The sequence below is a fragment of the Ictidomys tridecemlineatus genome, chromosome 6, assembly GCF_052094955.1.
Source record: "Ictidomys tridecemlineatus isolate mIctTri1 chromosome 6, mIctTri1.hap1, whole genome shotgun sequence".
Taxonomy (NCBI): domain Eukaryota; kingdom Metazoa; phylum Chordata; class Mammalia; order Rodentia; family Sciuridae; genus Ictidomys; species Ictidomys tridecemlineatus.
This window is the reverse complement of record NC_135482.1, coordinates 91,408,796-91,434,972: the sequence shown is the minus strand read 5'-3', so window position 1 is coordinate 91,434,972 and position 26,177 is coordinate 91,408,796. Positions and strand designations below refer to the sequence as shown.

Below are 26,177 nucleotides of genomic sequence, written 5' to 3'. Positions count from 1 at the left end.
TCATCTATATTGATCTTTCAACTTCTTCAGTGTGTAGATAGTCTCTCTTTGTTAAAGACCTCATTTTAGTAACATTGATTTTGAATTCAGAGAAAATTTCCTTAAGTTTTATCTTGAAAGTGTTATATCAACATCCAATATAGCAGAAAAACACATAAATTTTACTCAGTCTTATATAGTATAAGGTCATAACACCCGAACAGCAATAAAGGCCTAAAAAAATGTACTGAAAGAAAGAATATTATCATACTATTATTTTGCTTCTAATGACTTGTTAAAACTCTAAAAATATCTTACGGGTTGCTTTGAATGGCTGAACCATCGTAAAAAGCTATAAAATATTATTGGCATATAGGAAATTGTCATTTTCTGATGAGAGGAATTATCTATACTTTGAAATTACTTTATTAATATTAATGCATAGCATGTTAATGCACGAGCATACTGGTTAACTTCTAGAAGGATCATAATTGTTTTTTAAATAAAGTACACAGGTAATATTCATAGATTTGTTCTCCTACATATTATCTCTCATACTAAAATGCATACAAATGTTCAACTGAAGAAAAAAACAACAAATACTGTGTTCATAAGACAGGTAGAGTCAAATACAGTTTCATAGGGCTGTCTCCCAAAGATCAATACTTGAAGAAATTTCCTGTGTGCTGCCATAAAATTTCAGAGACTTTTCATGGAGGAGAAGTGTTTCTTCAAGATTACTTCCACTGATGTTCTGGGCATTAAAATGATTTAGATTACAATATCTAAAAAAGAAAGAAAGAAAGCTTTTCTTAGGACCAGATGTAGATTACTTGATAAATCATTTGCTTTCCTCCTGTGCTTGTCTACCTTTTATGATGGGTTCGTAGATACTGGCACAAAGGGATGATTATTTAAGAGTGCTGTTCACCAGAACAGTCTTTTTATAAAATGGCAGGAGGAGTTTTCGTACACGTTAAGGCTCTCATAAGGACCTTTAGGTGGTGCTGTCTTATAATCTGCACTGAGCCCCTTCAGTGCTACCAGTGAGACTGTGGAACCCTGTTGACCTTCTGGATTTGACATTTAACATTTTGCAGCAAGGGAAAAAGTTGCCTGCACCCATAAAGACATATGAGATGCACTGAGGACTTGTAAATATGGTGTTGAGACTATTTGACTATTTTAGACCATTGTCAAAGAAGGGATCCATGACTATATTTCTAGAAATGTTCATTCTTCCACCCTCAACTCCTTGCCTTTCCTGAGTGTCTTGTAAATAGCAGACACCATGCCAGGGAGGTATGGAATCATCCCCACACCACAGATTGGAAAACTGAAGTTTTTAGGGCTAAATAGATTTTTTTTTAGGGTTTATATAAATAGTAGTAGGCAGAGCCTGGCTTTAAAACCAGTACTTGATTATTTTAAATCCTCGACTTTTTCTATGGCATGCTGGTCCTAAAATTATCTAATATTGCCCACTATATTCCTAGTGCCTAGACCAGGACTTACTTAATATGCTGCTGATGTTCAATAAATAGTTATCCAAGAAACAAAGAAATATGATCTAGAAGTTCAATTTTATCAAATATACATAGGATTACCAAGACCAAAACCAAACAGAAGATCGATTTTTGATACGAGAAGATTTCAAAAACTAATTGTACCTTTTTTTCCTTCTCAATATACTGCTAAAAATAACTTCAGGAGAACGAATACCACCTGAATAACTCTGATTATTTCTCTCTGATTTATGTTGCTTTCAATAATTGTTACAGGTTATGCACAGATAATTACTTGTTATCATTGACAAAATAAGTGCAGCAATAGCACCTTTAGATGTATTCTACAACACTGGAGGAACAGTGTCGTTGTTATAAAAATCAATGCTCTCTTGCCCCTTGCCCTCAAACACCTTTATTTTTATTTTAGCATCCAATATGGGATACATTTTTACATTAAGCACGTTAAGTATATTTACCTAATATTACTTTTCAGCAGGGAAAAGACATTTCATCTGCTTCATTCCTTCACCCCCAAACAGGCTAGCTTCAAGTATGACATGTCACCACTGCACTGTGTCAGATGTGGTTGAAGAGAACTCTAATATAGAGAGCAGGAGGCCAGAGGCTGTTTTCTCTTTGTCTTTGGTTTTGGTTCATGTAAGAGGTAATTCTGGCTTGACATTCATGGATAATTTCTAACTGTATTCTGCTGAGGATTTGAGGTGATGTCCCAGAGACCCTGACAAACTTACTTGGGTTTTAGGATTAACACTAGGTTTGTATCCCATGGATATTTGTGGGAGGAGCACCTTTTGGTACTAATACAGACCTAAGGTCACCTGCATATTTGTAAGGATGTTGTTTCGTAATGAATCCACTAACTTCAGTAGGACTGCTCTGTTTTTGATAGATTTGCCACAATTACCTGGCTCTGAACAGGTAAATCTTTGGATCTGATAAAAATTGGATTGTGATAGGAAGTGTCCTGAGATCAATCCTGACTTATAAACAACATGTTTCACTAATACTGTCCCTGGGACGTGGTGAATCTCCTCATTCTTTGCATCCTCTGATTCATTAGTGCTTGACAATAATAGTATAGAAATAAGTTGGAACCATGCCCTCCTCACTGTGGACACTCATCTCAGCCCCTTCCATTCCATAGGGCTCTTTGCTAACTGCTGACTTGGTGTGTCCAATCACAATGGCCAATAGGTCCCCAGGGAAGTGCATGCTTTCACACTGACATAGTTGGTTCTACCTATTACTCTTTGGAGGCAAATTTTCTGCATTCTTCTTTCTCCTTGTGCAACATCCATTCTTTTCCTGTGGGGCTGCTGATCAACAAGTGGTAATGAGTGTAGTTACTTTAATTAAAGGGACTAGTTTTCCCCTAACAGACAAGAGTTAGGAGTTGTCACTCTTGTCTGGTACTTAGAAGCTGAGTTCCTATACCCTTAGGAGTAAAGAAGAATGGGCTTTGGAGACAACCAAATTTGTGTTTGAGTCCCAGGTATGAGAATGTGGTAAATTTGATTACTTGTCTTTGAATTTTAGTTTTCATATTTACACAGTGGTAAGATCTATGTGACAGGGAGGTGTTGGAAATTAAATGAAGTTGTTTGTATGTAGATAGCATGCTAAGACACCATATGCTTGACACATGGGAAATTAATTGTCCTTCATTCTTTGTTTTCTACTTTCTCCCCTCCTCCTCCTCCTCCTCTCCTCTCCTCCTCCTCTTCTTTTTTTTCCTTCTCTCTTTTAACCCCACCCCACCCCGTCTCTTCCATAAAAATATGTAGGAGAAAAGAAAGTAGATGGAGATGGAGGCGATCTTGAAAGAATTAGATTCATTTTTGAATAAACTCTACATTATTACTTAGTACTTTAACTTTGGTTCCTCCAATCTCCAGTGCCTGGTATATTCTTATTCTTATCTCCTTCTCTATCTCTCAATTCCTTCCAGGAATTCATTTGTTGAACAATCATCACACTTGAATATTTTAATTTGAGCACTCATGTTAGCTTCATGTAGGCTGGTACTTTGCTTGGTTTAACTCTATTTCTCTGATACATGGAACAATGATTATCATTTTGGTTGAATGCATGAATGAATGAGTAAATCCCTGGGCTAATAGATTCTGATTCCAGTGCAAGTTCTATCTGAACTGAGTCCAAAATCATGGTCCTCTTGCTCACACCTCAGTATAAGTCTAGGAGAAGAATAAAAGGGAGGAAGAGGGGAGTACAAGGCTAAATCTGAGGCTATTATTATCATTACTAACATTTACAATTACTATTCTTTCTGTTTCTATTTTACAAACAAAGAAGCCCAGGCTTAGAGAGGTTAAACAGTTCCTGAAGTTCATACAGCTGATAAGTTGTGGAAGTGGATCTAACTAAGCTAACTCTGGAAACCACCTTCTAAACCACTTCATGGAAGACAAGGTCAAATCGTACAGAAGGATAAAGAATGAGAATTTGAGAGACAGTGCAGATTTGTGTGAGTTGACAGATAGACATTCCTAATGAGTTTGGAGATGGTGGATGAAGAGGAAAGAGACTTTGCCTTCAATTTCAGTCTCCATTACTGAATCTGGTTTGCTGCAAAGCTGAGGAAATTCCTGTCAGATCTTTCTGTAACCCTCAGATTCTCTGATTTCATTTTCAATCTAAAAATGAGACTGGCACTTAAGGAAATTACGTAGTCTAGAAGAACAATTTGAGAACTCATAGACTTTGGAGGGTAAGAAATGCAGAAATCTGGGGAGCCTTAGGCTTTTAGTTTTGTTGCCCATTCCACCTTGCATGGGGTTTAAGTACCTCTCACCCTGGACCATGAGCTCCATGAGAGCAGGAGCATGGACGTCATTCTGTGAGCATTCATTCCCTTACTGGCTTTTCATCACTCAGTTGACTATACTACCTCCATGAAGCTAATGTTCCAAAAGAGATTTAGAAATGAAGGATTTAGGCAAGGGAGAAGTGATGACAAGTGAGATCATTTATGACTCAATAGATAAATGGAGGAAAGTAAGGAAAGTGCTTAGTTCCTGCTATATGGCAGACATTACGCTTAACCCGTTTACAAAATTCATTTCCCTAAAACCTGGAAGCAATTGATATTATTGTTTCTATTTTACATGTGTGAAAACAGACACCCAGAGAGGTTAGAGAGTACACAGTCATCCAAGAATATGTGGGATATGGAAAGACAATGACCGGATGGTAGATGATACATATGCAGTCACTGAATGGTCTCAGGTGACTGGCTAAGAGATTTTTGCACCATTTTCAATTGACCTTGAAATGGTCACTGCTGATTTAAAGGCCTGAATGGGATCCAAATCTCAAGCATCATTAGATTCCTAGCTATTTGTTTAATAAAATTTGCTTTTAATGGTAATGATTTATTCATTCTTATTATCAATATGATTATTTCTAATTTTAAAGTGTTACTATGTAATGAAGATCAAAGTCTTATTTTATAATGCGTTTTAGAATTGAGTAAAGCACTATTTTATTAGGAGGATCGGTGGGAAAGTGAAGTCTAAAGTGAAATTTCTTGCTCTGAACAATCTGTTAAATTTCTATAATGTGCTGATATGTCCATTCATGGCCTACTGGACTCCCATTGGCTCACTGATGGTTCCTGGACTAATATTTCATGGACTCAGAAATTGTTCATCTTACCACACACTTACTTACCTTTGCGAAACACTCCAGAATCCCAGGACGTTCAACAATGTTAATGATGCCAGCAAGAAGAAGAAGCTTTCTAAATTGCCTTTGTTTAATGTGTTTGGAAACCAATTGCCTGTTTGGAACAAATGTAATTGTTATTCAACTGCAGAGTTGTACGTTTCTGTGAATATTTTATCATTCCACAATTCATAGAGCTTTATTCGCTTCAATAATATCTACAAAGCAAAAAAAGCTCATCTAAGCCTTTATTGTCAACATTCATTTAATTCTGTAATTAACAGTAAAATGATAAGCAAAGCACCCCAAATATTTTGAGGTGAAAAACAAAACCCTGGGTTTGGAAGGTAATCCTGATTATGCTATTAATTTGTAGGAAGCATGTTTGTCTTATTTATCCTTATATTTTCAGTATCTAGAGCAGTGTCTGGCACATGTCAATTGTTTAGTAAATATGTATTGAATGAATGAAAAAATTTTCATGATTAGAGAGTCTGTTGCATTTGCTAATTGTTAGACAAGTGAGATAATGCAGGTAGATGATAGGTGTCACATTATTTTAACAACTTAGATAAATCCCGGATTATTTTATAATACAATGTACCTATGTCAAATTACTTCAATTGCTGATTGACATGGAGATTTTCTTTTGACTCAATGAATAATTTCTTCAATTTAATACCCCCCAATAAAGTATCCCCTCTTGCTTATGAGGTCAAGTTGAGTATATACAAACTTATTCAGGATTCAAGGCAATTGCTTTAGTTTGCTCTTAAATATTGAATATTGATTTAAATCATTGCTATAATTTTCTTCCCATTTTCTATATCTACATGTACCTATATACACACTCAACATATCTTCAGTGGTTTCTGATACATTACTATTCAATATATTATACATATTACATATGCAACACTCAATTTAAAGCAATACTTCAGAAATAGCAATGACATCTAGTATTAACAACTATACTACAGATATATAATATTATAGAATGTGTAAGTACAAACTTTATCCTTACTGAGAGAACTTAATTCAATTATAGTTCTGAATGGGTGGAATATTTTCAAAAAAATATGCATTAGGAGAGCAGAAACAGGTCAACCTTGAACATTGAAATGCCAACATTTTGGCATTTTTGTTGTCTTTTTAAAGGAGAAGCTCCTACAATGGGTGAGGAAGGGGAGTCCGGGACCACAACAAACAGTCTGTGCCTAAAAGGTTGGACCTTCAGTGCCATCTTTGGCAAATGGGTTGTGGATTGCCACTTGCGCCGTAGCAACTGAGAGGCCATTGTTTCTTGGTCTTTCCCTTGACAGTGCAAGCGTTTGAGTGGGATTTGAGTTAAATGCTCTGTTCAAGGTTGATAGCCAGCAAGTGCATAAGCACGACAGCTGTGATTAATTGTGCCATTTCCCATTTAAAGCTGTTTCTCTTCTGTCATTTAACTTCCCAATGACCATTATTGTGGATCAACCATGAAAATTAGCTTGTGTCCATTATAGTCTTGGACCCATAAATAAAAGTTGGTACTGAGTTTAGAGCTATTATGCAAGTTCTACTTCCCCATTTTATTAATTTGGTGCCATTACAAAGGAAATTTATGGTTTTATTGCTGTGTTGACATGATGCCTTCATCTGGTGTTTAAATGAGCAGTTTGAGTATTTCCCTATATACCTGTGTATTGGATATTGGGTGGCTCTTGTGTGTGTGCCTGTGTGCGTGCACGCATGCACAAATATTTGGAACCAAATATTTGGTTGCACTTAAATGGGGAGAGTTGGAGTAGAGGTCAAGATAAGGTGAGATAACATTCCACTTACTTTCAGGAAGAACTAAACTATCCTGCTAAGCCTATTCAAATAGTCCTATTTTCTTTTTCTCTTGAATTAATATCCCAATCATATTTCCGTCCTTTTCATTTCACATCAGCACTTTGCATGTCATGCGATTATACCATTTTATCACCGTGTTTCTCTGGCTAGAGTAAGAGGAGTTTGCACAGAGTATGTGAAGCTTCAGAATTAACATGACATTAATTCTTCTTGGAGCATGAATTTTGGTCCATAATAAGTAATTGAAAAGACTATCTTTATAATATAACAAAGTCAGATGAGGGAGAAGAATATAAATTTTGTAAGATCTTTAAAGGTAAAACATAATATTTCTAAGAGATTGTGCAATTACAGCAGATACCAGCCTTTCAGGAGACAATACCAGATCCACTGGCATGCCAACACTCTTGTGTCTGTCATTGGGGGGGACACCATGGCAGGCACAAATGAGAAGCACTGTGACTTGGTATATGAAATGTGGGGTGACAGGACAGAAGGATATAAAGCTAGCAAGGTTAGAGAAAGGTGGTAGAAATTTAAAGATATACACAAAACACTTTTTGAGAGGAGTTATTTAGGAAATAAAATGGAAGACTGCCATATCACCTATTCAAATTCCTGATAATGCTCTTGTATTCCTTGTTTGATATCATTTTTAGTGTTCGGCTGTCTTGGCAGTGCTGGTCTTCACTCTGGTTCCATATTCTTTACTTATTTAGCTATAACCTGACACTGTCTACAGAGCTAACTTACATGGCGAACTCCACAGTAAAGAGAACCATTGTTTGAATTAATTGCATGGGACAAACACTAACAGCAAGATGGACAGAGATTCTTAGAGCTTGGCTTTACCTATACGGATATTATCTATGTGATGAGGAATATGGGGTCTCAGGCAGAGAGATTTTGAAGTCAAAGCTTGCTTCTATTATTGGGCAGTTTTGTTACTGAGCAAGTAAGTGGACCATTTGAGCCTCAGTTTCTCCTAAAATGATGACACCAATACCTTCTTTGATGAGTTGCTATGAGAAGTAGAAGAGATGATGGTTGCCAAGGGCTGGACCCAGCGGATGCACTCCATAAACTTAGATTATCACCCCCCTACCCCGTCCCTTTTAGAGGTAGCTCACACGAAAATCAGATAATCAGAGACCGATCTTGGGCTCACTTTCTGTCGGATCTTTCTTCATGTTCTGTGTGCCTTTTTTTTTTTTTTATCATTATCTCAGGACTGGTTGTAAAATGTTCCATTTAACATTGTCAGTTGACTCAGCTCTTAGGTACTATAACTTTATTTTAGTAGCTTATAAACTTTTATTGTCGTAATTCACATTTGTGCCATTTTTCATCTGACATTTCTAGTAGCTGATTGAAACCAGGAGCATCCTTGCAAAAGGAGACAAAGACTTCAGGTCTTGAATGAGACTAACTCAACTTTCTAGAACACTGCTCTTGAGGACAGGAAAGGGGCAGCATGAGAAAGAAGGGCCCACATAAGAGTCTGGTGGTTCATTCATCAATGCTCACTGCAATCCCTAGTTCCGTGTTAATAATGTAAACTGCTAGTTTGTAATGAGTGTTAGACTGTTGAGGTAGCAGAGCACCGGTGAAATACTTGGCATTGGGTGAAATACTTGGCATTGTTCAGAATTCCCCCAAGTAGCACTTACTCAGCTTTATCTATGTGTTCATTGAAAATCACTTTTTAGAAATTTCCATGCGCCAGGAAGTGGACATTCCAAGTTGCTTAAGAGAAGAAATTAATTAGAAAGGGACATGATACTAATACTCTGGAGCATTAGACTAAATAAAACTAAAATGTTTCTATTTATTTTAACTTATATGGCCATTTTAGTAATAAACAGACCATAGAATTCTCTAGACCAGTTCTTTTATTTCATAGACGGACTCACAGAAAGGTAAAGCGAGGTATTACACAACAGATTCCTCATCTTCCCGCCCTTAAAACAAAGGTACTGTGATAGTCCCTTACTAAGGGAATTGCCATTGTTATGACTTTTCTTAGCTCCACAGTTAAAAATGTCTGTGTGGCAGTCTTTGAAATAGCTTTACCCAAGTTCTTTCTTAAACACCCAGTACAATACAATACAAATCCTGGGACTCACATTCAACCAACTGTGTGGGCTTTGAAGAAATTTACATTACATTTACAGTTGTTAAAACTGGATTGAGAAACATACATACATGGAGGCCCACACATGCTATGTTACTGAAAAAAAACATGACGTTGCTAATATGAAAGGGAAATACATTGTATTCTACTCCGATTGTAAGCCACAAATTTCATGTTCTGCTTTGAGTGTCTCAGCCTCACAGAGCCCCAGAGGCCTAACTGTGTTTCCCAGTTCTCCTTTCATATGCTCCCATCCAGAAGGAAAGTTCCCACATGATTAGTTCCCCTCTTAGCCAGATCAGCTGCAGTTTACCTAGGCCACAAGCTGACAGATTTCACCTCCCTGCCAGCCCTCAAGATTATTCAAACAAACCATCACGTCCTCCTGCAGGAATCAGGGCTCACCATATCCCTTGGTTACTGCAAAACCTGCATCCTGTGCACCCTGCTGGTTCACACTATTGCTGGGCACCACCCCTATGTGATCCTGCATGGCAAGCTGTACCCTCTTCTCCCTTGATGTGAGTATCTATGGCTAGTAAACTGCTGTAATTCACTTATGCCCAGTTCAGAAGTATGTTTTCAGCCACCTCAACCTATTTGGGGAGCAGTGGGGAGAGCCTTCCTTACCAAGTGGACTAATAGGAGGTGACCAGAATATGCTCCCACCACAGAAATCAAGGTCAGTTCTAGAAAGAATATTAGTAGCCATGACTCTGGTGCATAATTACTGATTTTTTTTTTCTGAGGGAAAGGAGGAAGGAGTATTCCTAGCTCTACCTCTACACCACTACCCAGTACCAAATATTTCTACTTCAGGGAGAGCAACTCCCATGAAACCACAGGACAAGAAGCAATGAGAACAGAAGACAGGCAGGGCATACTCCATCAAGGAGGTTTTATACTCAGAATTAAAATGTAGGTATGAATTCTGGGTGGACAAGGTAGCCAGTAATGCTTGACACTGTAGTCTACAAGCATTCTATCTGAGCAGTGTTAGGGAACTTGAAGGTGCTATGGTTAGACTTCTCACTTCAGCCAAGCAGTCTAGTTGCTACAGTAACTTGGGCTTTAGTGGCACACATTCACTGTAGACCAACAAAAATATCTAGACACACTTCCAATTGATAAACTTGGCCTCAGTAAATCTCTCCTTTGAAGAGGAGTCAATAGACACAAGACCAATATGGGAAATAAAAATGACTATGATACATGTTATTATCGCTGCTTACAAGAAACAACCCTAGCACAGAATGGCAAAGTTAAAATAATACTAAAAATGATAAGGAAGAGGAACTCATAAGAAAAAAGAAGGAAAAAAAGCTAGGATGTTTTCATTGCTGTGTCAGAATTCCAGAGAAAGTAAATTTAAGGAGGAAAGATTTATTTTGGCTTATGGTCTTAGATATTTCAGTCCTCGGTCAGATGGCTCCATCTGTCAGCTCATGGCAGCTAGAAGCAGGAGGTACAAGAAGGTGTGTGTGTGTGTGGAGAGAGAGAGAGAGAGAGAGAGAGAGAGAGAGAGAGAGAGAGAGAGAGAGAGAGAGAGAGAGAAGAACAGGGCCAGGAACAAGATATACCCTTATATCCTTCCTGGGGGCACACCTCCAGTAACCTTTTTCTCTAACTAGGTCCACCTCCTATAGCTTTCAGGTAAAGTTTAATTCAAAGGGAATACAATTCAAAGAGACCCCAGGGAACTTTTTATATTGATATAAAGTACAATCTGAATTAAGATTTGTTAATGGACATATCTTAAGTAATGAAAACAAAACAAAATCTTTTGGAAATATAGGACAGAATAGAAAATCAATTCTCATGAATGCTTATATCTCACTGTCAGTTTTTTGGTATAACAGGCAAATAGTTAATAACATGGAAAATCAGAATAACGTGATTGATAAAAGTTTAAAGAGCACAACATTGTTTAGTATAAAGAATATACCCTTCCATAAAATCTGAAATAAATCAATAGCAAACAAAAACTCCTAGAAATTAAAGACATGGCTCTTCAATAACAAACTGGTTAAAGTATAAATAAGATCTATAACCACAAAGTAGTTAGAAAATGAGAAAAGTAGATTTACAAATTTAGAGATGCAAATTTTGCTCAGATATACATTTAAAGGCACATAGGTTTTCTTATTTATTTATTGTGGTATTGAGGATGGAACCCAGGATTGCTCTACCATTGAGTTAAATGCCCAACCTTTTTTATTTTCTTATTATGAGACAGGGTCACACTAAGTTGCCTGGATTGGCTTCAAACTTGCTATGTTCCTCGTTTAGCCTCCATAGTCACTGAGATTATAGGCATGTGTCACTGTATCCAGTTCAGGTTTTCATTTTTAAAGTAAGAATAATGATGAATAAACTAAATATTTAAGATTAAAAATTTTAAAATAAATATTATAGATCTAAAGAAAATAAGAGGAAGGAAATGAACATGAGAGAAGCAAATCAATATATTAAAATAGATTTAATAGTTCTAAAAGCTAGTGAATCATTCAAAGAAAATATAACAAAATACATAAAACTGAAAAATCCAATCAGGATACATGACAAAAAAAATACAGAGGAAACAACAAGGTTTGGTTATGAATATGCAATATTAGTATCAAATATTATGGAAATGGAGTGATTATTTGTGAAAATATTTATTGCCAAAATTAAGCCAAGAAGAAATGAAAATACTTAATAGCCAATAATAATGAGGAAAAGTCATAAAGAACGATCTTCAAATGAGACCTTAGGTCAGGAACAATGGCACATGCCTGTAAATCACAGTTATTAAAGAGAGTAAGGAAAGGAGGATCACAAGTTTGGTATCAACCTAGGCAACTTAGGGAGACTCTGTCTCAAAATAAAAACAAAAATGAAAGGGCTGGGGATGCAGCTCAGTGGTAGCGTATCCCTAGGTTCAACCCCCAGTACTGGGGGATAAAAAAAAAAAAAAGAGAAAGTCTGTTGACAAAAGATGTGTATCATCATAATTCCAATGATATTTTTTTTCACTGAAGTGGAAAAAACAATCCTAAAATTCATATGGAACCACAAGACTGCAAATAGCTCAAGCAAACTTGAACTAGAGGCTTTGTTCTAAATATACCACAAAGTTAAAGTAATCCAAACATAAGATACTAGCATAAAAACAAACACATAGACCAACAGAGCCCAGAAACAGAGCCCACAAACCTGCACATTTACAAACAACTGGTTTTTTAATAAAGGTATCAAGAACAGGCAATAGAAAAAAAGACAGTCCTCAACAAGTGGGAAAACTGAATAACCACATGCAGAAGAATGAAATCAGCCTTAATCCACAACATATCAACTGGAAATGGATTAAAAACTTAAGATCTGAAACGTAAAATTGATACAAGGAAACCTATGTTTTCTTGTGTTAATAAGGGAAGGGAAGCTGCTGCTTCAGTGATACTGATCTGGACAATAATATCTTGAATACGGCCCCAAAAGCACAGGCATAAAAGCAAAAATAGACAAATGGGTTCACTGTACTAAAAAATCTTCTGACCAACCAAAGAACACAAAAAACTGCAAACAAACAAAAAGGACTTAGCAGAGTGAAAATACAAATCCACAGATCCACAGATTGGGAGAACATATTTGCAAATCTTATGTTGGATAAAGGGCTAATATTTAAAATACATAAGGAACTCCAAAATTCTCAGAAATACAAAAAAACTAAATAACTCTATTTTTTAAAAATGGGCTAAAAGGCTGGGATTGAAGCTCGGTGGTAGAATACTTGCCTACTATGTGTGAGGCTCTGAGTTTGATCCCCAGGGTCTGGGGCTTGGGGGGAAGCAAAGGATAGATATTTCTCACAAGAGATAACACCCTCCAACAGATACAAGGAAAAAGGCCTGTTGTCACAACATCAGGAAAGCTGAAAACTGAAGCCCATGGGAGATAACACTTCAGATGGTTAAAATGGCTATTGCTATAGTTTGGATCTGGAATGTCCTCCAAAGTTGCATGTTTTAAAGGCCTGGTTACCAGCCGGTGGCACTATTGGGAATAGGTAGAACCTTGGGAAGGTGGGTCACTGGGGGCATTTGCATTAAAAGGGATATTGGCAAGCAGATTTCTTCTCGCTCGCTCTTTGCTTCTTAGCTGCCATGAGGTTAACAGGCCTCCTGTGCTATGCGCTCCCACCAGGATGCTATGCTTTGCCACAGACTCAAAAACACTGGAGTCAAATGACTGTGGACTGAAATCCTGAGACAAAGCCAACCTTTTCTCCTTACAAGTTGATTATCTCAGGTATTTTGTCACTAATTCAGCTATTACCAAAAAAAAAAAAAAAAAAAAGATAAGGGTTGGTGAGGCTGTGTTGGTGAGAAAGTAAATAAGTGCAGCCATTACTGAAAACTGTAAGGGGGTTCCTCAAACACTAAACATAGAATTACTAAGTGATCCAGAAATCTCACTACCATGGATATAGCTAAAGGAATTGACATTAGTATGTTTAAGAGATGTCTGTACTCCCATGTTCACTGTTGCATTATTTGTAACAGCCAAGACACAAAAACAACTAACCTGCCCATGAACAAATTAAAAAAAAAATGTGTTACACATTCATAACACAATACTATCCAGCCTTAAGAAAATTCCGATATTTGCAACTACAAAGTTGAGGATATAATATTGTATTAAGCAAAATAAACCTGGCATAGAAAGACAAATATTCCATGATTTCAGTTACATATAGAATCTAAAAACGGCAAACTCAGAAGCAGAGAATAGACTGGTGGTTACTAGAGGCTCAGTGGGAGACGGAAAGATACAGAAAGATGGACATGTTGGTCAAAGGGTAGAATTTCATTTTGACAGGAAGAGTAAGTTCTGAAGATCTGTTGCACAGCATGGTACTATAGTTAATAATAATGAATTGAATATTTAAAAATAACTATAAGAGGGAATTTTAAATGTTCCTAACACACACACAAAATAAGTATGTGAGGTACTGGATATGTTCTTTAGCTCAATTTGATCATTCCACTGTGTCTGTATGTATCAAAATATCACTGTACTCCCTAAATACATATAATTATTATTAATCAATTCAAAATAAAACAAGGAGACATTAGGTCCTGACTGTATCTCTTAAGTTTCATGGAAAAACTGGGTATTTCATCTGGATTTTTCCAGAGCACAGCAAAAGAATCATAATTGCTACCAAGTATTACCCCTTGCATGTACAAAACAATGATTTAATATTGGAAAAAACTATTAATTAAACATACAATAATGATAGATTCAATAATAAAAACAAGTAGGTGATCTCAAGAGCTAATTAAGAAGCCTCCAAGAAAATTTAACTTATTTAAATCTCAGAAAACAAGAAATTTCTTATGATAAAGCATATCTTTTTTTTTTAAGAGAGAGAGAGAGAAAGAGAGAGAGAGAGAGAGAGAGAGAGAGAGAGAGAGAGAGAGAGAGAGAGAGAGAGAGAGAGAGAGAGAGAATTTTAATATTTATTTTTTAGTTTTTGGCAGACACAACATCTTCCTTTGTATGTGGTGCTGAGGATCAAACCCCGGGCCGCACGCATGCCAGGTGAGCGCGCTACCGCTTGAGCCACAACCCCAGCCTGAGATAAAGCATATCTTTTAGGCTATCTTTATAAACCTACAATATACTTCATAGAAAAATACTAAAGATGCATATTAAGTTCTTGAAGAAGATAAAATGTGACTGCTCTGGAGTTTTGAATCCTGATAGAGATGCAAAGCAGAAGAGGAAATATTGTAATAAGGAGGGAGGTGTGCAAGAAAAGATGAAATATTGGGGAATGACACTGGCCAAGTAATATTGTCCTATTGTGTGCATGTACACAATTATTTATAACTATAATGAACCAATAAAATATGGAAAATATATTAGAAATAAGGATAAAAATTATATATATTTAAAGATGAGAAAATTTTGCTGAAAACTTGAAGAGATCAACTTACATAACCTTAAAATTTGCTAAGAAAGTTTAAAAACTTTTGTACAGATGAAGACATGAACATTAATAATTTTACTATATAATAATGATAATCCCAGCAAATTGTAGTGAGGGGAAACACTAATTGCAAAAGAAAAAAAAAGATCATAAAATTCCTGCAATATTATCAACAAGAAATTCTGAGATACATATGAAAAAAAGAAAATTTATTGAACTGAGTTGAAGAATATTGAATAAGGGCTAGGGTTGTGGCTCAGTGGTAGAGTCCTTGCCTAGCTCGCGTGAGAACTGGTTTCCATCCTTAGCACCACATAAAGATAAATAAATAAAATAAAGTTATTGTGTCATCTATAACTAAAGAAAAATATTATAAAAAGAATATTGAATACATGATAAATCCATGTAGATGGGGAACATAACTCAGTGGCAGAGCACTTTCCTAGCATTAGAAAGGTCATGAGTGCAAACCCCACTACTTCAAAAGAAAGACACAGGGTTTATATATACACACACACACACACCCGCCCCCCCCCACATAACATATTATAAAGAGTTTAGTTTTTAAAAAGTAAAAAAAAAAGTTTTATTTTTTATTTTATTGAAACAAGATAAGTTTGGGTAAAACTGATAAAAATAATTCTAAAATTCATCTGGAAGTATAAACCAGATAGAATGTGGTATCAATAATTCAAAAATAACCATAAAGAGAACTGTGATAAGTAATACCATTTGACCCAGCTATCCCTCTCCTTGGTTTATACCCCAAAGACTTAAAAGTAGCATACTACAGAGACACAGCCACATGAATGTTTACAGCATCACAATTCACAATAGCTAAACTGTGGAGCCAACCTAGATACCCCTCAATAGATGAATGGATAAAAAAAAAGTGGCATATATACACAATGGAATTTTACTCAGCAATAAAAGAGAATAAAATCATGGCATCTGCAGGTAAATGGATGGCACTGGAGAAGATAATGCTAAGTGAAGTTAGTCAATCCCCCCAAAACAAATGCCAAATGTTTTCTCTGATATATGGAGGCTGACTCACAGTGGGGTGGGGTGGGGGAGCATGGAAGGAATAGATGAATTCTAGATAAGGCAGAGGGATATGAGGGAATGGGAGGGGGAAGGGATTAGCAAGGATGGTGGAATGTGCTAGACATCATTATCCAAAGTACATGTATAAAGACACGAATTGGTGTCAACATACTTTATATACAACCAGGGATATGAAAAATTGTGCTTATACCCGTAAAAAGAATTGTAATGCATTCGCTGTCATTTTTTAAAATCAATAAAAAAGTTCAAAAAAAGTAATACCATATACGAAATATATCATAAAATTATAATAATTAAAAGGAGTATGATATTAAGCTAAAGTCAGGTGGACAGCTAAAGGGAATAGAACAGAATAGTTCTGAAATAGTTCTAAGATAACATAGAAACAACATGTTAAAAGATATATTACTAATTGCTTAACTTAATTCCATTCATTCTATAGTTATGGGATATTTATGATGTAACCAACTTTTCACAACATATGCCAATTACATTGTAAAACAAGTTATTTGCTTTAACATCACAATGAAATTCACTTGGATAAGAAAATTAAATTTAAAATGTTAAGCCATTAAAGTTCCACAACCAGTGATGAATGAAATAAAATTAATCACAATGAAAAATATTGACAGATTTGATGACATATATCAGCAGAACCTGTGTAAAACAAACTAGTCTATAAAATTACAATATTGAGTCAAAACCAGAAAACCTCGCTTATTTGCTGAGGCTGGCTTTGAACTTCTGATCCTCCTGCCTCAGCCTCCGGAGCAGCTGGGATCACAGTCATACACCATCACGCCTGGCCCATTAGATTTTTTAAAAAAGTAATTTCATGGTGCTGGTAACCTTGCAAACGCACAAAATTGTTGACACAAAATTGAAATGGGTTTTATATCCTGCTTTATTTTAAGCACACTTTCACTTCACTATTGCTTTTTGCTTGGGAGCAAAGAAGTGTGCAATTACAAAGAAGTACTAGTCATTCTCCAGGGTGGATATACTTCTGCACCATGGGAAATAAACCTAGGGTAGTAAAAAGAGCTTTGGAATCAGGAACCCACCATTGCTATATAACTGTGGCAACTTATATAACTTTCTGAGCTCATTCTCTTCTTCGATATATTGGGGCTACAAGTATCTACCCCCAAAGAATTGTGACGATTTAATGAAATAATATCTTTGTGAAATGCATATAGCAAGGTCTGCATATAACTGACACTTAATAAATGTTAATTTCTTTCCTTCCTCCTTTCAGTAACCTGATTTAAATGCTTCATTTGAGATTCATAGCTCTCCTACCTGAGTTAATTTTTAAAACACATTAATTTTCATGATACCTGAAGGAAATAATACCTAACAACTGAATTCTAACTTGACTTTTCTCCAATTTTTCATATTTATCTAATAAGAACTCACGTTATTATTACCTTTAATTTACAGACAACGAAACAGAGGCACAGAGCAGCTGAACTGTTTGCCTAAAGTCATATAAAGGAGACAGAATAAATATTTGTTGAATGAGTGGATGAGCTGAGTTTGGGCCTTAGATCCACACATGCTCAATACTTTGCTCTGGATCATAATGTCTGCATTTCGACTTCAATTTGCATTTTCAGTTCTTGGGAATTGTGGATAAAAATGCAGTCAGGTTGCTGTTTCCAGGAAGGGACACAGTGTCTTTCAAAATTGGACAGAAATCACTAGGCATTGTTCACCTGAACTGCAGAGAGAACAAGCGTGGATATTTGCCATAACAAGCTTTCTTGTAAGGGTGAGTTCATTCTGTTGAAGAGCATTGGGAGGGAAAAACCCATCAAGATAGTGTGTTCTCATGATGATTTCAATGAATTATCATGGAAATGAGTTTTAGAAGAGAGGTAATGCTTTGTGATAATAGCCCGATAATGCCATTAGCTATGAACTGTAATTGTAATAGCATTAGTCAAATGAATATATCTGATATTAATTTGAGTGTCAAATATTTCTATAAGGTTCTTCTTGTTAATTAAACATCAGCCTTGGCATTATTAATTCAGTATCTAGTCAGTGCTTGCACATAGTAGGAACCCAATATGTATTTGTAGGCTGAATTAATAAATCAGTCTTTAAGTGGAGTTATTTAAAATAGTAAAATATTAAATTTGAATAATTTCATGGACAGAACTAAAATTGATTTTTTGCCTAGGAGCTGCTTGTTAGTACAGTCTGTCCTTCATTTGCAACTCTACTTAGTTAATAGCAAAGACTTATTAATTTCAGAATTTTAGAAGAAAGCCTCTCTCATCTTTTGCATATTTGGAGGGAAATAGCCTTTTTTTTCTCAAATGATTTTAATTCAAGTATAGAGTTCATGCCTTTTATCCTGTGTCATTTTAAAATCTAGAAGACATTCTCTGGCTTGCCTCAAGCACCTGAATATCAGTGAGCGTGATCATGCTTTCAGTAGTTTGGAATCACTGTTCATGATTACCAACACCAACTGGGCTTTCAACATTGACACTGATCTTGACACCTGGCTTCTAAATCATCTTTTCTTGCTCTCAGCAAGTCCACCACTCTCTGTGCTCTCCCACTCCTCATCCTCATCCCCTTTGCTCTCACAGGTAGATTACTGCATATTCATAAAGGGAGGTGGGGGTTGGGGGGCTTCAAAGGGAGACTCCAGCCTCTTCCCAGTATTAGAACTATGTATCTTTTTGCATTTGTACCACCTTCTCTGTTGTCTTCTGTTTCAGTGCAGGAAAAAAGATAGAAATCAATCTCTCTTGGGTGGTTCCCAACAAAACTCCCTGTCCACTTTCTTAGGTCCCTGCTTCCATCAGTTCTGTCTTCTTTCACCTGCATTTTGAACTTCTCCATATATATCATGTATTATCATCAGTTAAATACACTCAGGCATCTCCCCCAAATAAAGAAGTATCTTCAACCCACACATAAAGTTCCCAGATAAAATACAGGATTCCCAATTACATCTTGTAAAGGTAAAATTTCTAAGCTGATTCTAAGCTGCAAAAGTCTGAGTTAAAGTGTAAAAGACTGGGCATTGTAAAGCTTCTAAATGGTAAGGCCTGGGCTAAAAAGTAAAGACTAGGTATTGTTAAAATTCTTCTGCTACCCCCGGAACCTGTAATCTCTTTAAATTGTTAGGACAATGCGGGAACTGCCCAGTAAATATCTCCATTGATTCCCTGGTTGTTTAATAAGCTAAGGGCTCCAGGTAAATTGGCACGTAAGCATCCAGGCTCCAAAACCAATCAGTTTAAATTTGTACCCCGCTTAGGAATGACCAATAACCCCTGCCCAGACTGTTCCCGCCAATGAATGTACTAATCCCGTCTCAAGAGTTGTTGTTCAATTTTCCCGCGCCTCATGATGATTTGTTCTGATGTATGCAAAGCCCCCACCCTCTCCAGAAAGTGTACTTAAGCTCTGCTTGACCTCTGCTCTGGGCCCTGGGCTGCTCTCCCTTCTTGAGTGAGTCTTGAGCCCCAGCATGCTGGTTCAATAAACTCCCTTTTGCCAATTGCATGGAGCCAGTCTCTTGTGTGGTCTCTCCCTCCGACGCTCCGACGAACCCCCTTTTACAATCTGAATTTCAGAATAATGGTGAGTTACGGCGGATTAACATATTTAGCATGTCTTAAATACTTCATAAATAGGTTTTTTTTTTGTATATGCTCTCAATATTGCATGGCACATGTTTAAATACTGAAAAAATAATCTTTCACTGTTTGTCTTAAATTAAAATTTAACCACTCATCCTCTATTTTTATTTGCTAAATCCAGAAGTCCTACCCATATCCCTTTCTAACCACCACTCATTTCTTAAGTCTTCTGCAGCCCCAAGTTCTTCAGAAGAGTTACTTGAACATGATGTCTTTATCTCCTGACTACTAGCTATTCTTCAGCCTATTGCAATCTTTGCATTTCCATTTCACCATTGAATGGTTCCTATTAAAGTGATCAGTGACCATAATGTAGCTAAATTTTATGGACACTTTCTTCATCCTACTGATTTCAAGTAGTATTGACACATGTACCATCCCCTGCTTGAAACAATCTTCTTTTATATTTAGTGCACACACACATACACATTACCTGTGTGAATGGATCATGTGCATATATACGCACATGCGTGCACACACACACATACTCATGTAAATATACATATGTGTGTATGTAACATATAGGATACGCCCTCTCCCCAGCTGCTGTCTTTCTTTGCCAGCCTATTTCATCTCCATTCAGTCTCTAATGTTGAACATTTCAGATCTAAGCCCTGGGCTTCTTTTTTCTTCATTCTTAATATCCACACTAGGTAATTTTATTTAGTTTTATGATTTCATTTTTATGCCAAAGGTTTCCATATTTATGTATCTAATCAAGATCTTTTTTTCTGAGCTCCAGATATGTCTATTTAGATGTTCTGTGGTTATGCCAAACTTAGCATGTGAAAAAGTGAATGAGTGACAAATTTGAAAATCCATTCTTCTTCTAGTCTTCATTTAGTAAATGGAATCTTTGCCCACCCGGTGAGTTACTCAAGGCAGCTGAGATGCTTCCTTGGTGCCACCTCCTCCGTCCTGCATCCTACTGCATCCTAACTATCAAAACCTTCACTAAGGGGCTGGGGTTGTGGCTCAGTGGTAGAGTGCTTGCCTAGCATGTATGAGGCTCTGGGTTAGATTTTCAGCACCACATATAAACAAATAAAGGTCCATCAGCAACTAATAAAATATTTAAAAAACCATCACTAAGCACTTTTTATTCTTTTTACCTTTAAAATAGAGCTTATCCCCATTCATTTCTCTCCACATGCCTTCTCCCTCTCTAGTTTATCACTTAGATTTGACTAAATTGTTTCAATGATACCCTTCTTGCTTCTCCCAAATCATTCTTTTTATCTTCCAAATTATACTACCTCCACAGATCTTAAAACACCAATCGAACATATCACTCATCTAAAATGTTTTTTATGTTTTATTATTACATTCAAATTTTTAAAAAATGCCTGTAAACTAGACATTCCACATGATTTTTTCTTTAACTCCCCAACTTGACTTCATGGCATTCTCTCCTTTTCTGGAAAAAACAAACAAACCAACAACAACACACACAAAAAAAATTCCAGCCTTCTCTGATTTCCCCTTATGCATCTAGCAATTCTCTACCTCTGGGCCTTGTTAAATGTGCTCTCTATCAGAAATATATCATACCTAGGCTCAACACACTAAATACCACACATCCTTCTTGTTTCATGTTCAATACCATTTCTAGGCTCTCAGTGTGGATATGCATGTGTATCTAAGCTACCCAGACTTATACATTTGCCATGTAGAGAAGGAGGCTCTACTAATGACATGGGTCCATGAGGCTCTGAAGAATCTCAGAGTACTGCTTCACAGCATCTCATCCCAGTCTGGACCAGGAATTGAAGTTGAGCAGGACAACTGAGCTTTGGATTTATAGAATACATTCTTTTTCTGAAGAATTTTAAAGTGTCACGCCAAAATACAACATGGCAAAACATTACGCCTATGACATCATTGTGTGTGGAAGACTTTGTGTCTAATTCTGACTGATGGTCATGAGCAGAGTTTGCCAGTGGGAGTTGTTGGGGGCCTGTCCAGTTAGCTACAGGAATGCTGTCACTGAGCCAGTTGACAAACAAATAGGCATGTTCCTGGCTCAATGTGGGTTACTGGGTAGCAGGCCACTGCTTTTCTTCTCTAAACTTAAAAATCTGCAGTCTCAAAACCCATAAGAAGTTGGACCTGAGTGATAGATCTGAATTAGAAGAAACATCTCTCTGAGAAAATAGGCATGGGCCCATGAAATTCGTTTTTTTTCTAGATGCATAAATATTGTCTTCTTTCAAGTTAACTGCAACTGCAAATTTATGTTTCAAGAGTGACTCAGTGATTCACGCTGACATGGCTGTCACTGGCCTTAATACTCACAGATGTTAAATGAGCATTTTAAAAGATCTCATTTTTAATTTAAAATGTTCTTTATTTGAATTAAACAGCGAAATTCTTTGTGCCTCTCCTGAATTCCAAGGAGGAGGGACAAGGAGATCTACAACTTGACCTCTTGATTTTTGCCCAATTATCCTTTTTCTTTTAAACATTTTTCTTTGGATGCTTCCATCATCTGCACGTCCATAACTAAGATGTCATTTTTCACTGAGTTCTATTTTGTTATTTTTGTCAAAAGGTAAGTTCGAAGTCATGAGTGTAAGAAAATTGATCTTGCTGCTAATGGGATACAGTTGAAATAAGCAGTTTGACTGACTTCTTCACTCCCTATATTAGCATTGCTACTTTTAGATAAACTATTCCTGAAATGATTAGTGTAGGAGGATGGGTTTAGTCTTGTATCTTCTCCTTTAAAGCACTCAGAGTTAGAGATCCCAGAAGGATCAGTTTTCTCACTTGTACTGAAAATGTCACTCTAACAGTTATCTGTCTGCACAGTCAAGTTTTGAGAAATCTTTTGAATTTACCGCATTCACACCATTCTCCATCATGGTGCTAAAAATGACTAATGTAGCTTGGAGACTGGGAGACTGTGATAGCTGATCTTCTTTTCCACTCGTACACCAACACTCACACACACTCTCAGGCAGACATGCTCAGCTGACATAAATCCTTAAAGGTTGAAAATATCCTAAATGCTAAATGGAATGCTGAGGGGGTAGGGTGCCTAAATATAGACTTATAGTGTTGGTTTCATTATGATCAGTTCTGTTTAAAAATTTGGGCTGGTGGTTTGACTGAATAGGCTGTTTTAAGCTAAGTGGGCCATTCTAATGTATGACTTAATTTTATATTAAAAAAGTCTGGCATTGAAGTTTTAAAATACTTTAATGTTATTCTTTTATCACTTCTGAAAAAAAGTAAAGAGCCTTGTCCCTTTTTTTTTTTCATTAAGAGGAAACAACCTTAGAGAGATAATGACCTACCCCAAAGTGATATTTATTGTCAAAGGGTCACTCTCTTTTAGGGATCCTAATTAGTCACTACAAGCCTGTACAGGATCATGAGAATCAGATTATTATTATTCCTTTCTTAATGGCTAAAGGGACTGTCATAAACACAGATATATTCCAATCCCAGAAAAATATATGACAAAGTCTCCTGTGATGTCATTTAGGGAATGATTGAGAAGTGTGTGGGCTGAATGAGAGTAATTAGGTGAGTTGGGAGCTGATTACAACCAAAAGACGGGAATTAATTGATTGCCATTAATTTGCAATGAGGTCTGTAGGAATTTTCCATAAGGTTCTATTTTCAGTCCTGTCCAATTCAACAATTTTATCAATTACCTGGAAGAAGTCTAGGGACTTGCTTACTAAATTTGCAGATAACACAAAGCTAGCAAAGAAGATTAGTAATTCAGTGAATGACAGAATCAAGTTTCAAAATGTCTGTTATTTAGGTTGATGGGTTGACATTTATTAAGGAAGAAGATAAAGTCCTGCATTTAATTAGAAAAAAAACATTGTGATGAGTGGAGCTGAACCCAGAACAGCTGCAAAATAATAATAATAAAACATTTCACATTTTAATTGACCTGATGGTGTGATGTAACTACTGAAAAAATCAACACAATCTCTGTTGACATTCTGAGAGACAGTGTGTCTGTGTGTCCAGGCTGATAAAAGTTATACATCTGTCCTGTTTGTACCTATCTTGAGTATTGTGTTTGATTTTGGAAACCATGTTCTAAGAAAGATACAGGCAACTTGTTTGTTTAATGGATGGAGGGGCTTTGAGACTGAAAAATCAGGAAATCATGCAATATGAAAAAATAAGGGTGACTTTGTAGAATAGATTTCAATCATGACTGAGCAGTTACTATGAGCATTAATCACTGAATTAGGAAAACACAAAGTGAATTATATATTATCATTGGTTACATGGAAACAGACTTTATTGACATTGAGGTGGTCTGACTCCAGAACCTATTCTTTGAACCACTATACCATGCTATTTCTAAAAACAGTTATCAAATGTTTGAAAAGTTGCTATGTGGTAAAAAAATTAGATTTATTCTAATAAATATTATCAATAGAAGGACAAACAGATGTTATGTCTTAAAGAATTTTTATGGATGCAAGAGGATGTTAGTACATTTTCTATTTTTTGGTACAGTGTTAGACCAGATGATCTGTAAGGCAACAACTATAACATTGCAATTTCCTGGGATATGATTTGATGTTACACAATTTTATTATGAACAGAAAAAAAACAACCGTAAAAGAAGAAGTAAATCCATTAGTAGCAACCAAAATGGTGTTCTTTTGAGAACAAAGTTAGAAATGTCCCACATTCTTTTTTGGGAGGTATCAGGGATTGAACTCAGGGGCACTCAACCACTGAGCTACATCCCCAGTCCTATTTTGTATTTTATTTAGAGACAGGGTCTCACTGAGTTGCTTAGTGCCTTGCTTTTGCTGAGACTGGCTTTGAACTTGTGATCCTCTTGTCTCAGTCTCCTGAGCTGCTGGGATTACAGCTGGCATGTGCCTTGGTGCCAGACCCACATCCCATTTTCTAAGATGTCCTCACTGTGTGTCCTTGGTAATCTTCTTTTCATGGGCAACGAATTCTGCGAACGTAATTTAAACTTTTGTCTCTCCGACTTGATGCTATATCTAGATAATTATCAATGCTATGTCATGTGCATAAGTCTACCCAAGGAGGTTATATTGTAGAAGTAACAAATGCCGTTTTAACTTGAGGACCTCTAATAGTTGCCTGATTTTGGTGTGCTGAGGGAGTCACACTTGTCGGATACTAGTTGGGATGAGTGGAGCACTTTTATTATTATTTTTTTCTGCCTTAATTATTATATTGAAAAAACAAGAATAACTGTCTTACCTCTATAAAACTGTTGTGATAAACACAATAATGCCTGTAAGAGCGCATTACCATACTGTGCAGATTCTCAATAAAAATTTAGGTTTTCAATGAAATGTTTTTGCAAGAACAAACTATATGTAAGAATTTGCCAGACCTGGTTCCTGGAAGGTCAATGCTGGATCTTTTGAGTTTCTTGAAGGATTACAATGTCTTTGTTATTTATCGTAGGTCCCTTAGACCCCCAACTATTAATTTATGCTAGTGAGCCCTTGGTTCTAGTTTATGCTAATGAGATGACCTGAAATAAGGGCAGTTCAGACAGAAAGACTGATCTTGTGATTTTAGAGGGTTGGGACTTTGAGCCTAATGATAATCAGCTCAACTTCTGGGGGAAGGAAAGGAGCCTGGAGATTGAGTTCAACCATGTGGCCAATTATTCGATCAGTTGTGCCTGTTCCGTAAAACCTCAACAAAAGCTGGACTCTGAAGTTCAGTGGGTGTCCTGGTTAGCAATATTCTCCTTATCGTCACAAAGTGATGTGCCAAGAGGGTACTGCATCCCAGTACTTTGGAGCCCTCCCAGGCCTTGCACTGGGTGCTTATCCATGTGGCTTATTCCAATTTGTATTCTTGTGCTATGATAAAATTAAATCATGATTATTATGCTTTTCTGAGTTCTCTGAATTATTCTAGCAAACTGTCTAACGGGAGGGGGTCGGTGGAGGCACCCCAAGCACAGCCAGCTGGTCAGAAGTGATGACCGCCCTGGTGTCGCCATGCTTATGGTGATCCTTTACTAGAAAAAGATGGTGCCTCCCTGAGTAGGCAGCTCTCAATCCTTCAAACTAGTAGCACAAGATTTTTTTTTACCCCAGACTCTCCTGAGTTCTTTCCTTCACCTTCAAGACTGATGCAAACTGGGAGATTATGGGTTATCAAATTTTCTCAATCATTTCCTCCTTGGGATAAAAGGAGCTTGGAACCAGGGTTAGGTTAAAAGGGTCTTTCCAGAATGCTAGTCCTCCATTCTTGGTCTTGATGGCTTAACAAACAAATCTTTTTCCTTTTATTAATCTGTTCTCCATGCATTGGACACTTTT

At 36.6% G+C, this 26,177-nt stretch overlaps 1 protein-coding gene across 1 annotated transcript in view; it reads right to left on the bottom strand.

The window, feature by feature from the left end:
• Positions 1 to 495: 495 nt before the first annotated feature.
• Positions 496 to 26,177, bottom strand: part of Slc15a5 (solute carrier family 15 member 5) — a 90,317-nt gene continuing 64,635 nt past the window's right edge. The window contains exons 8-9 of the mRNA XM_078052401.1: positions 5,199 to 5,307; positions 496 to 764 (exon numbers count right to left, since the gene is read on the bottom strand). Of these exons, the coding sequence (XP_077908527.1) occupies positions 617 to 764; positions 5,199 to 5,307 (257 nt within the window). The 3' untranslated portion in view covers positions 496 to 616. The remainder of the gene's footprint in view (positions 765 to 5,198; positions 5,308 to 26,177) is intronic.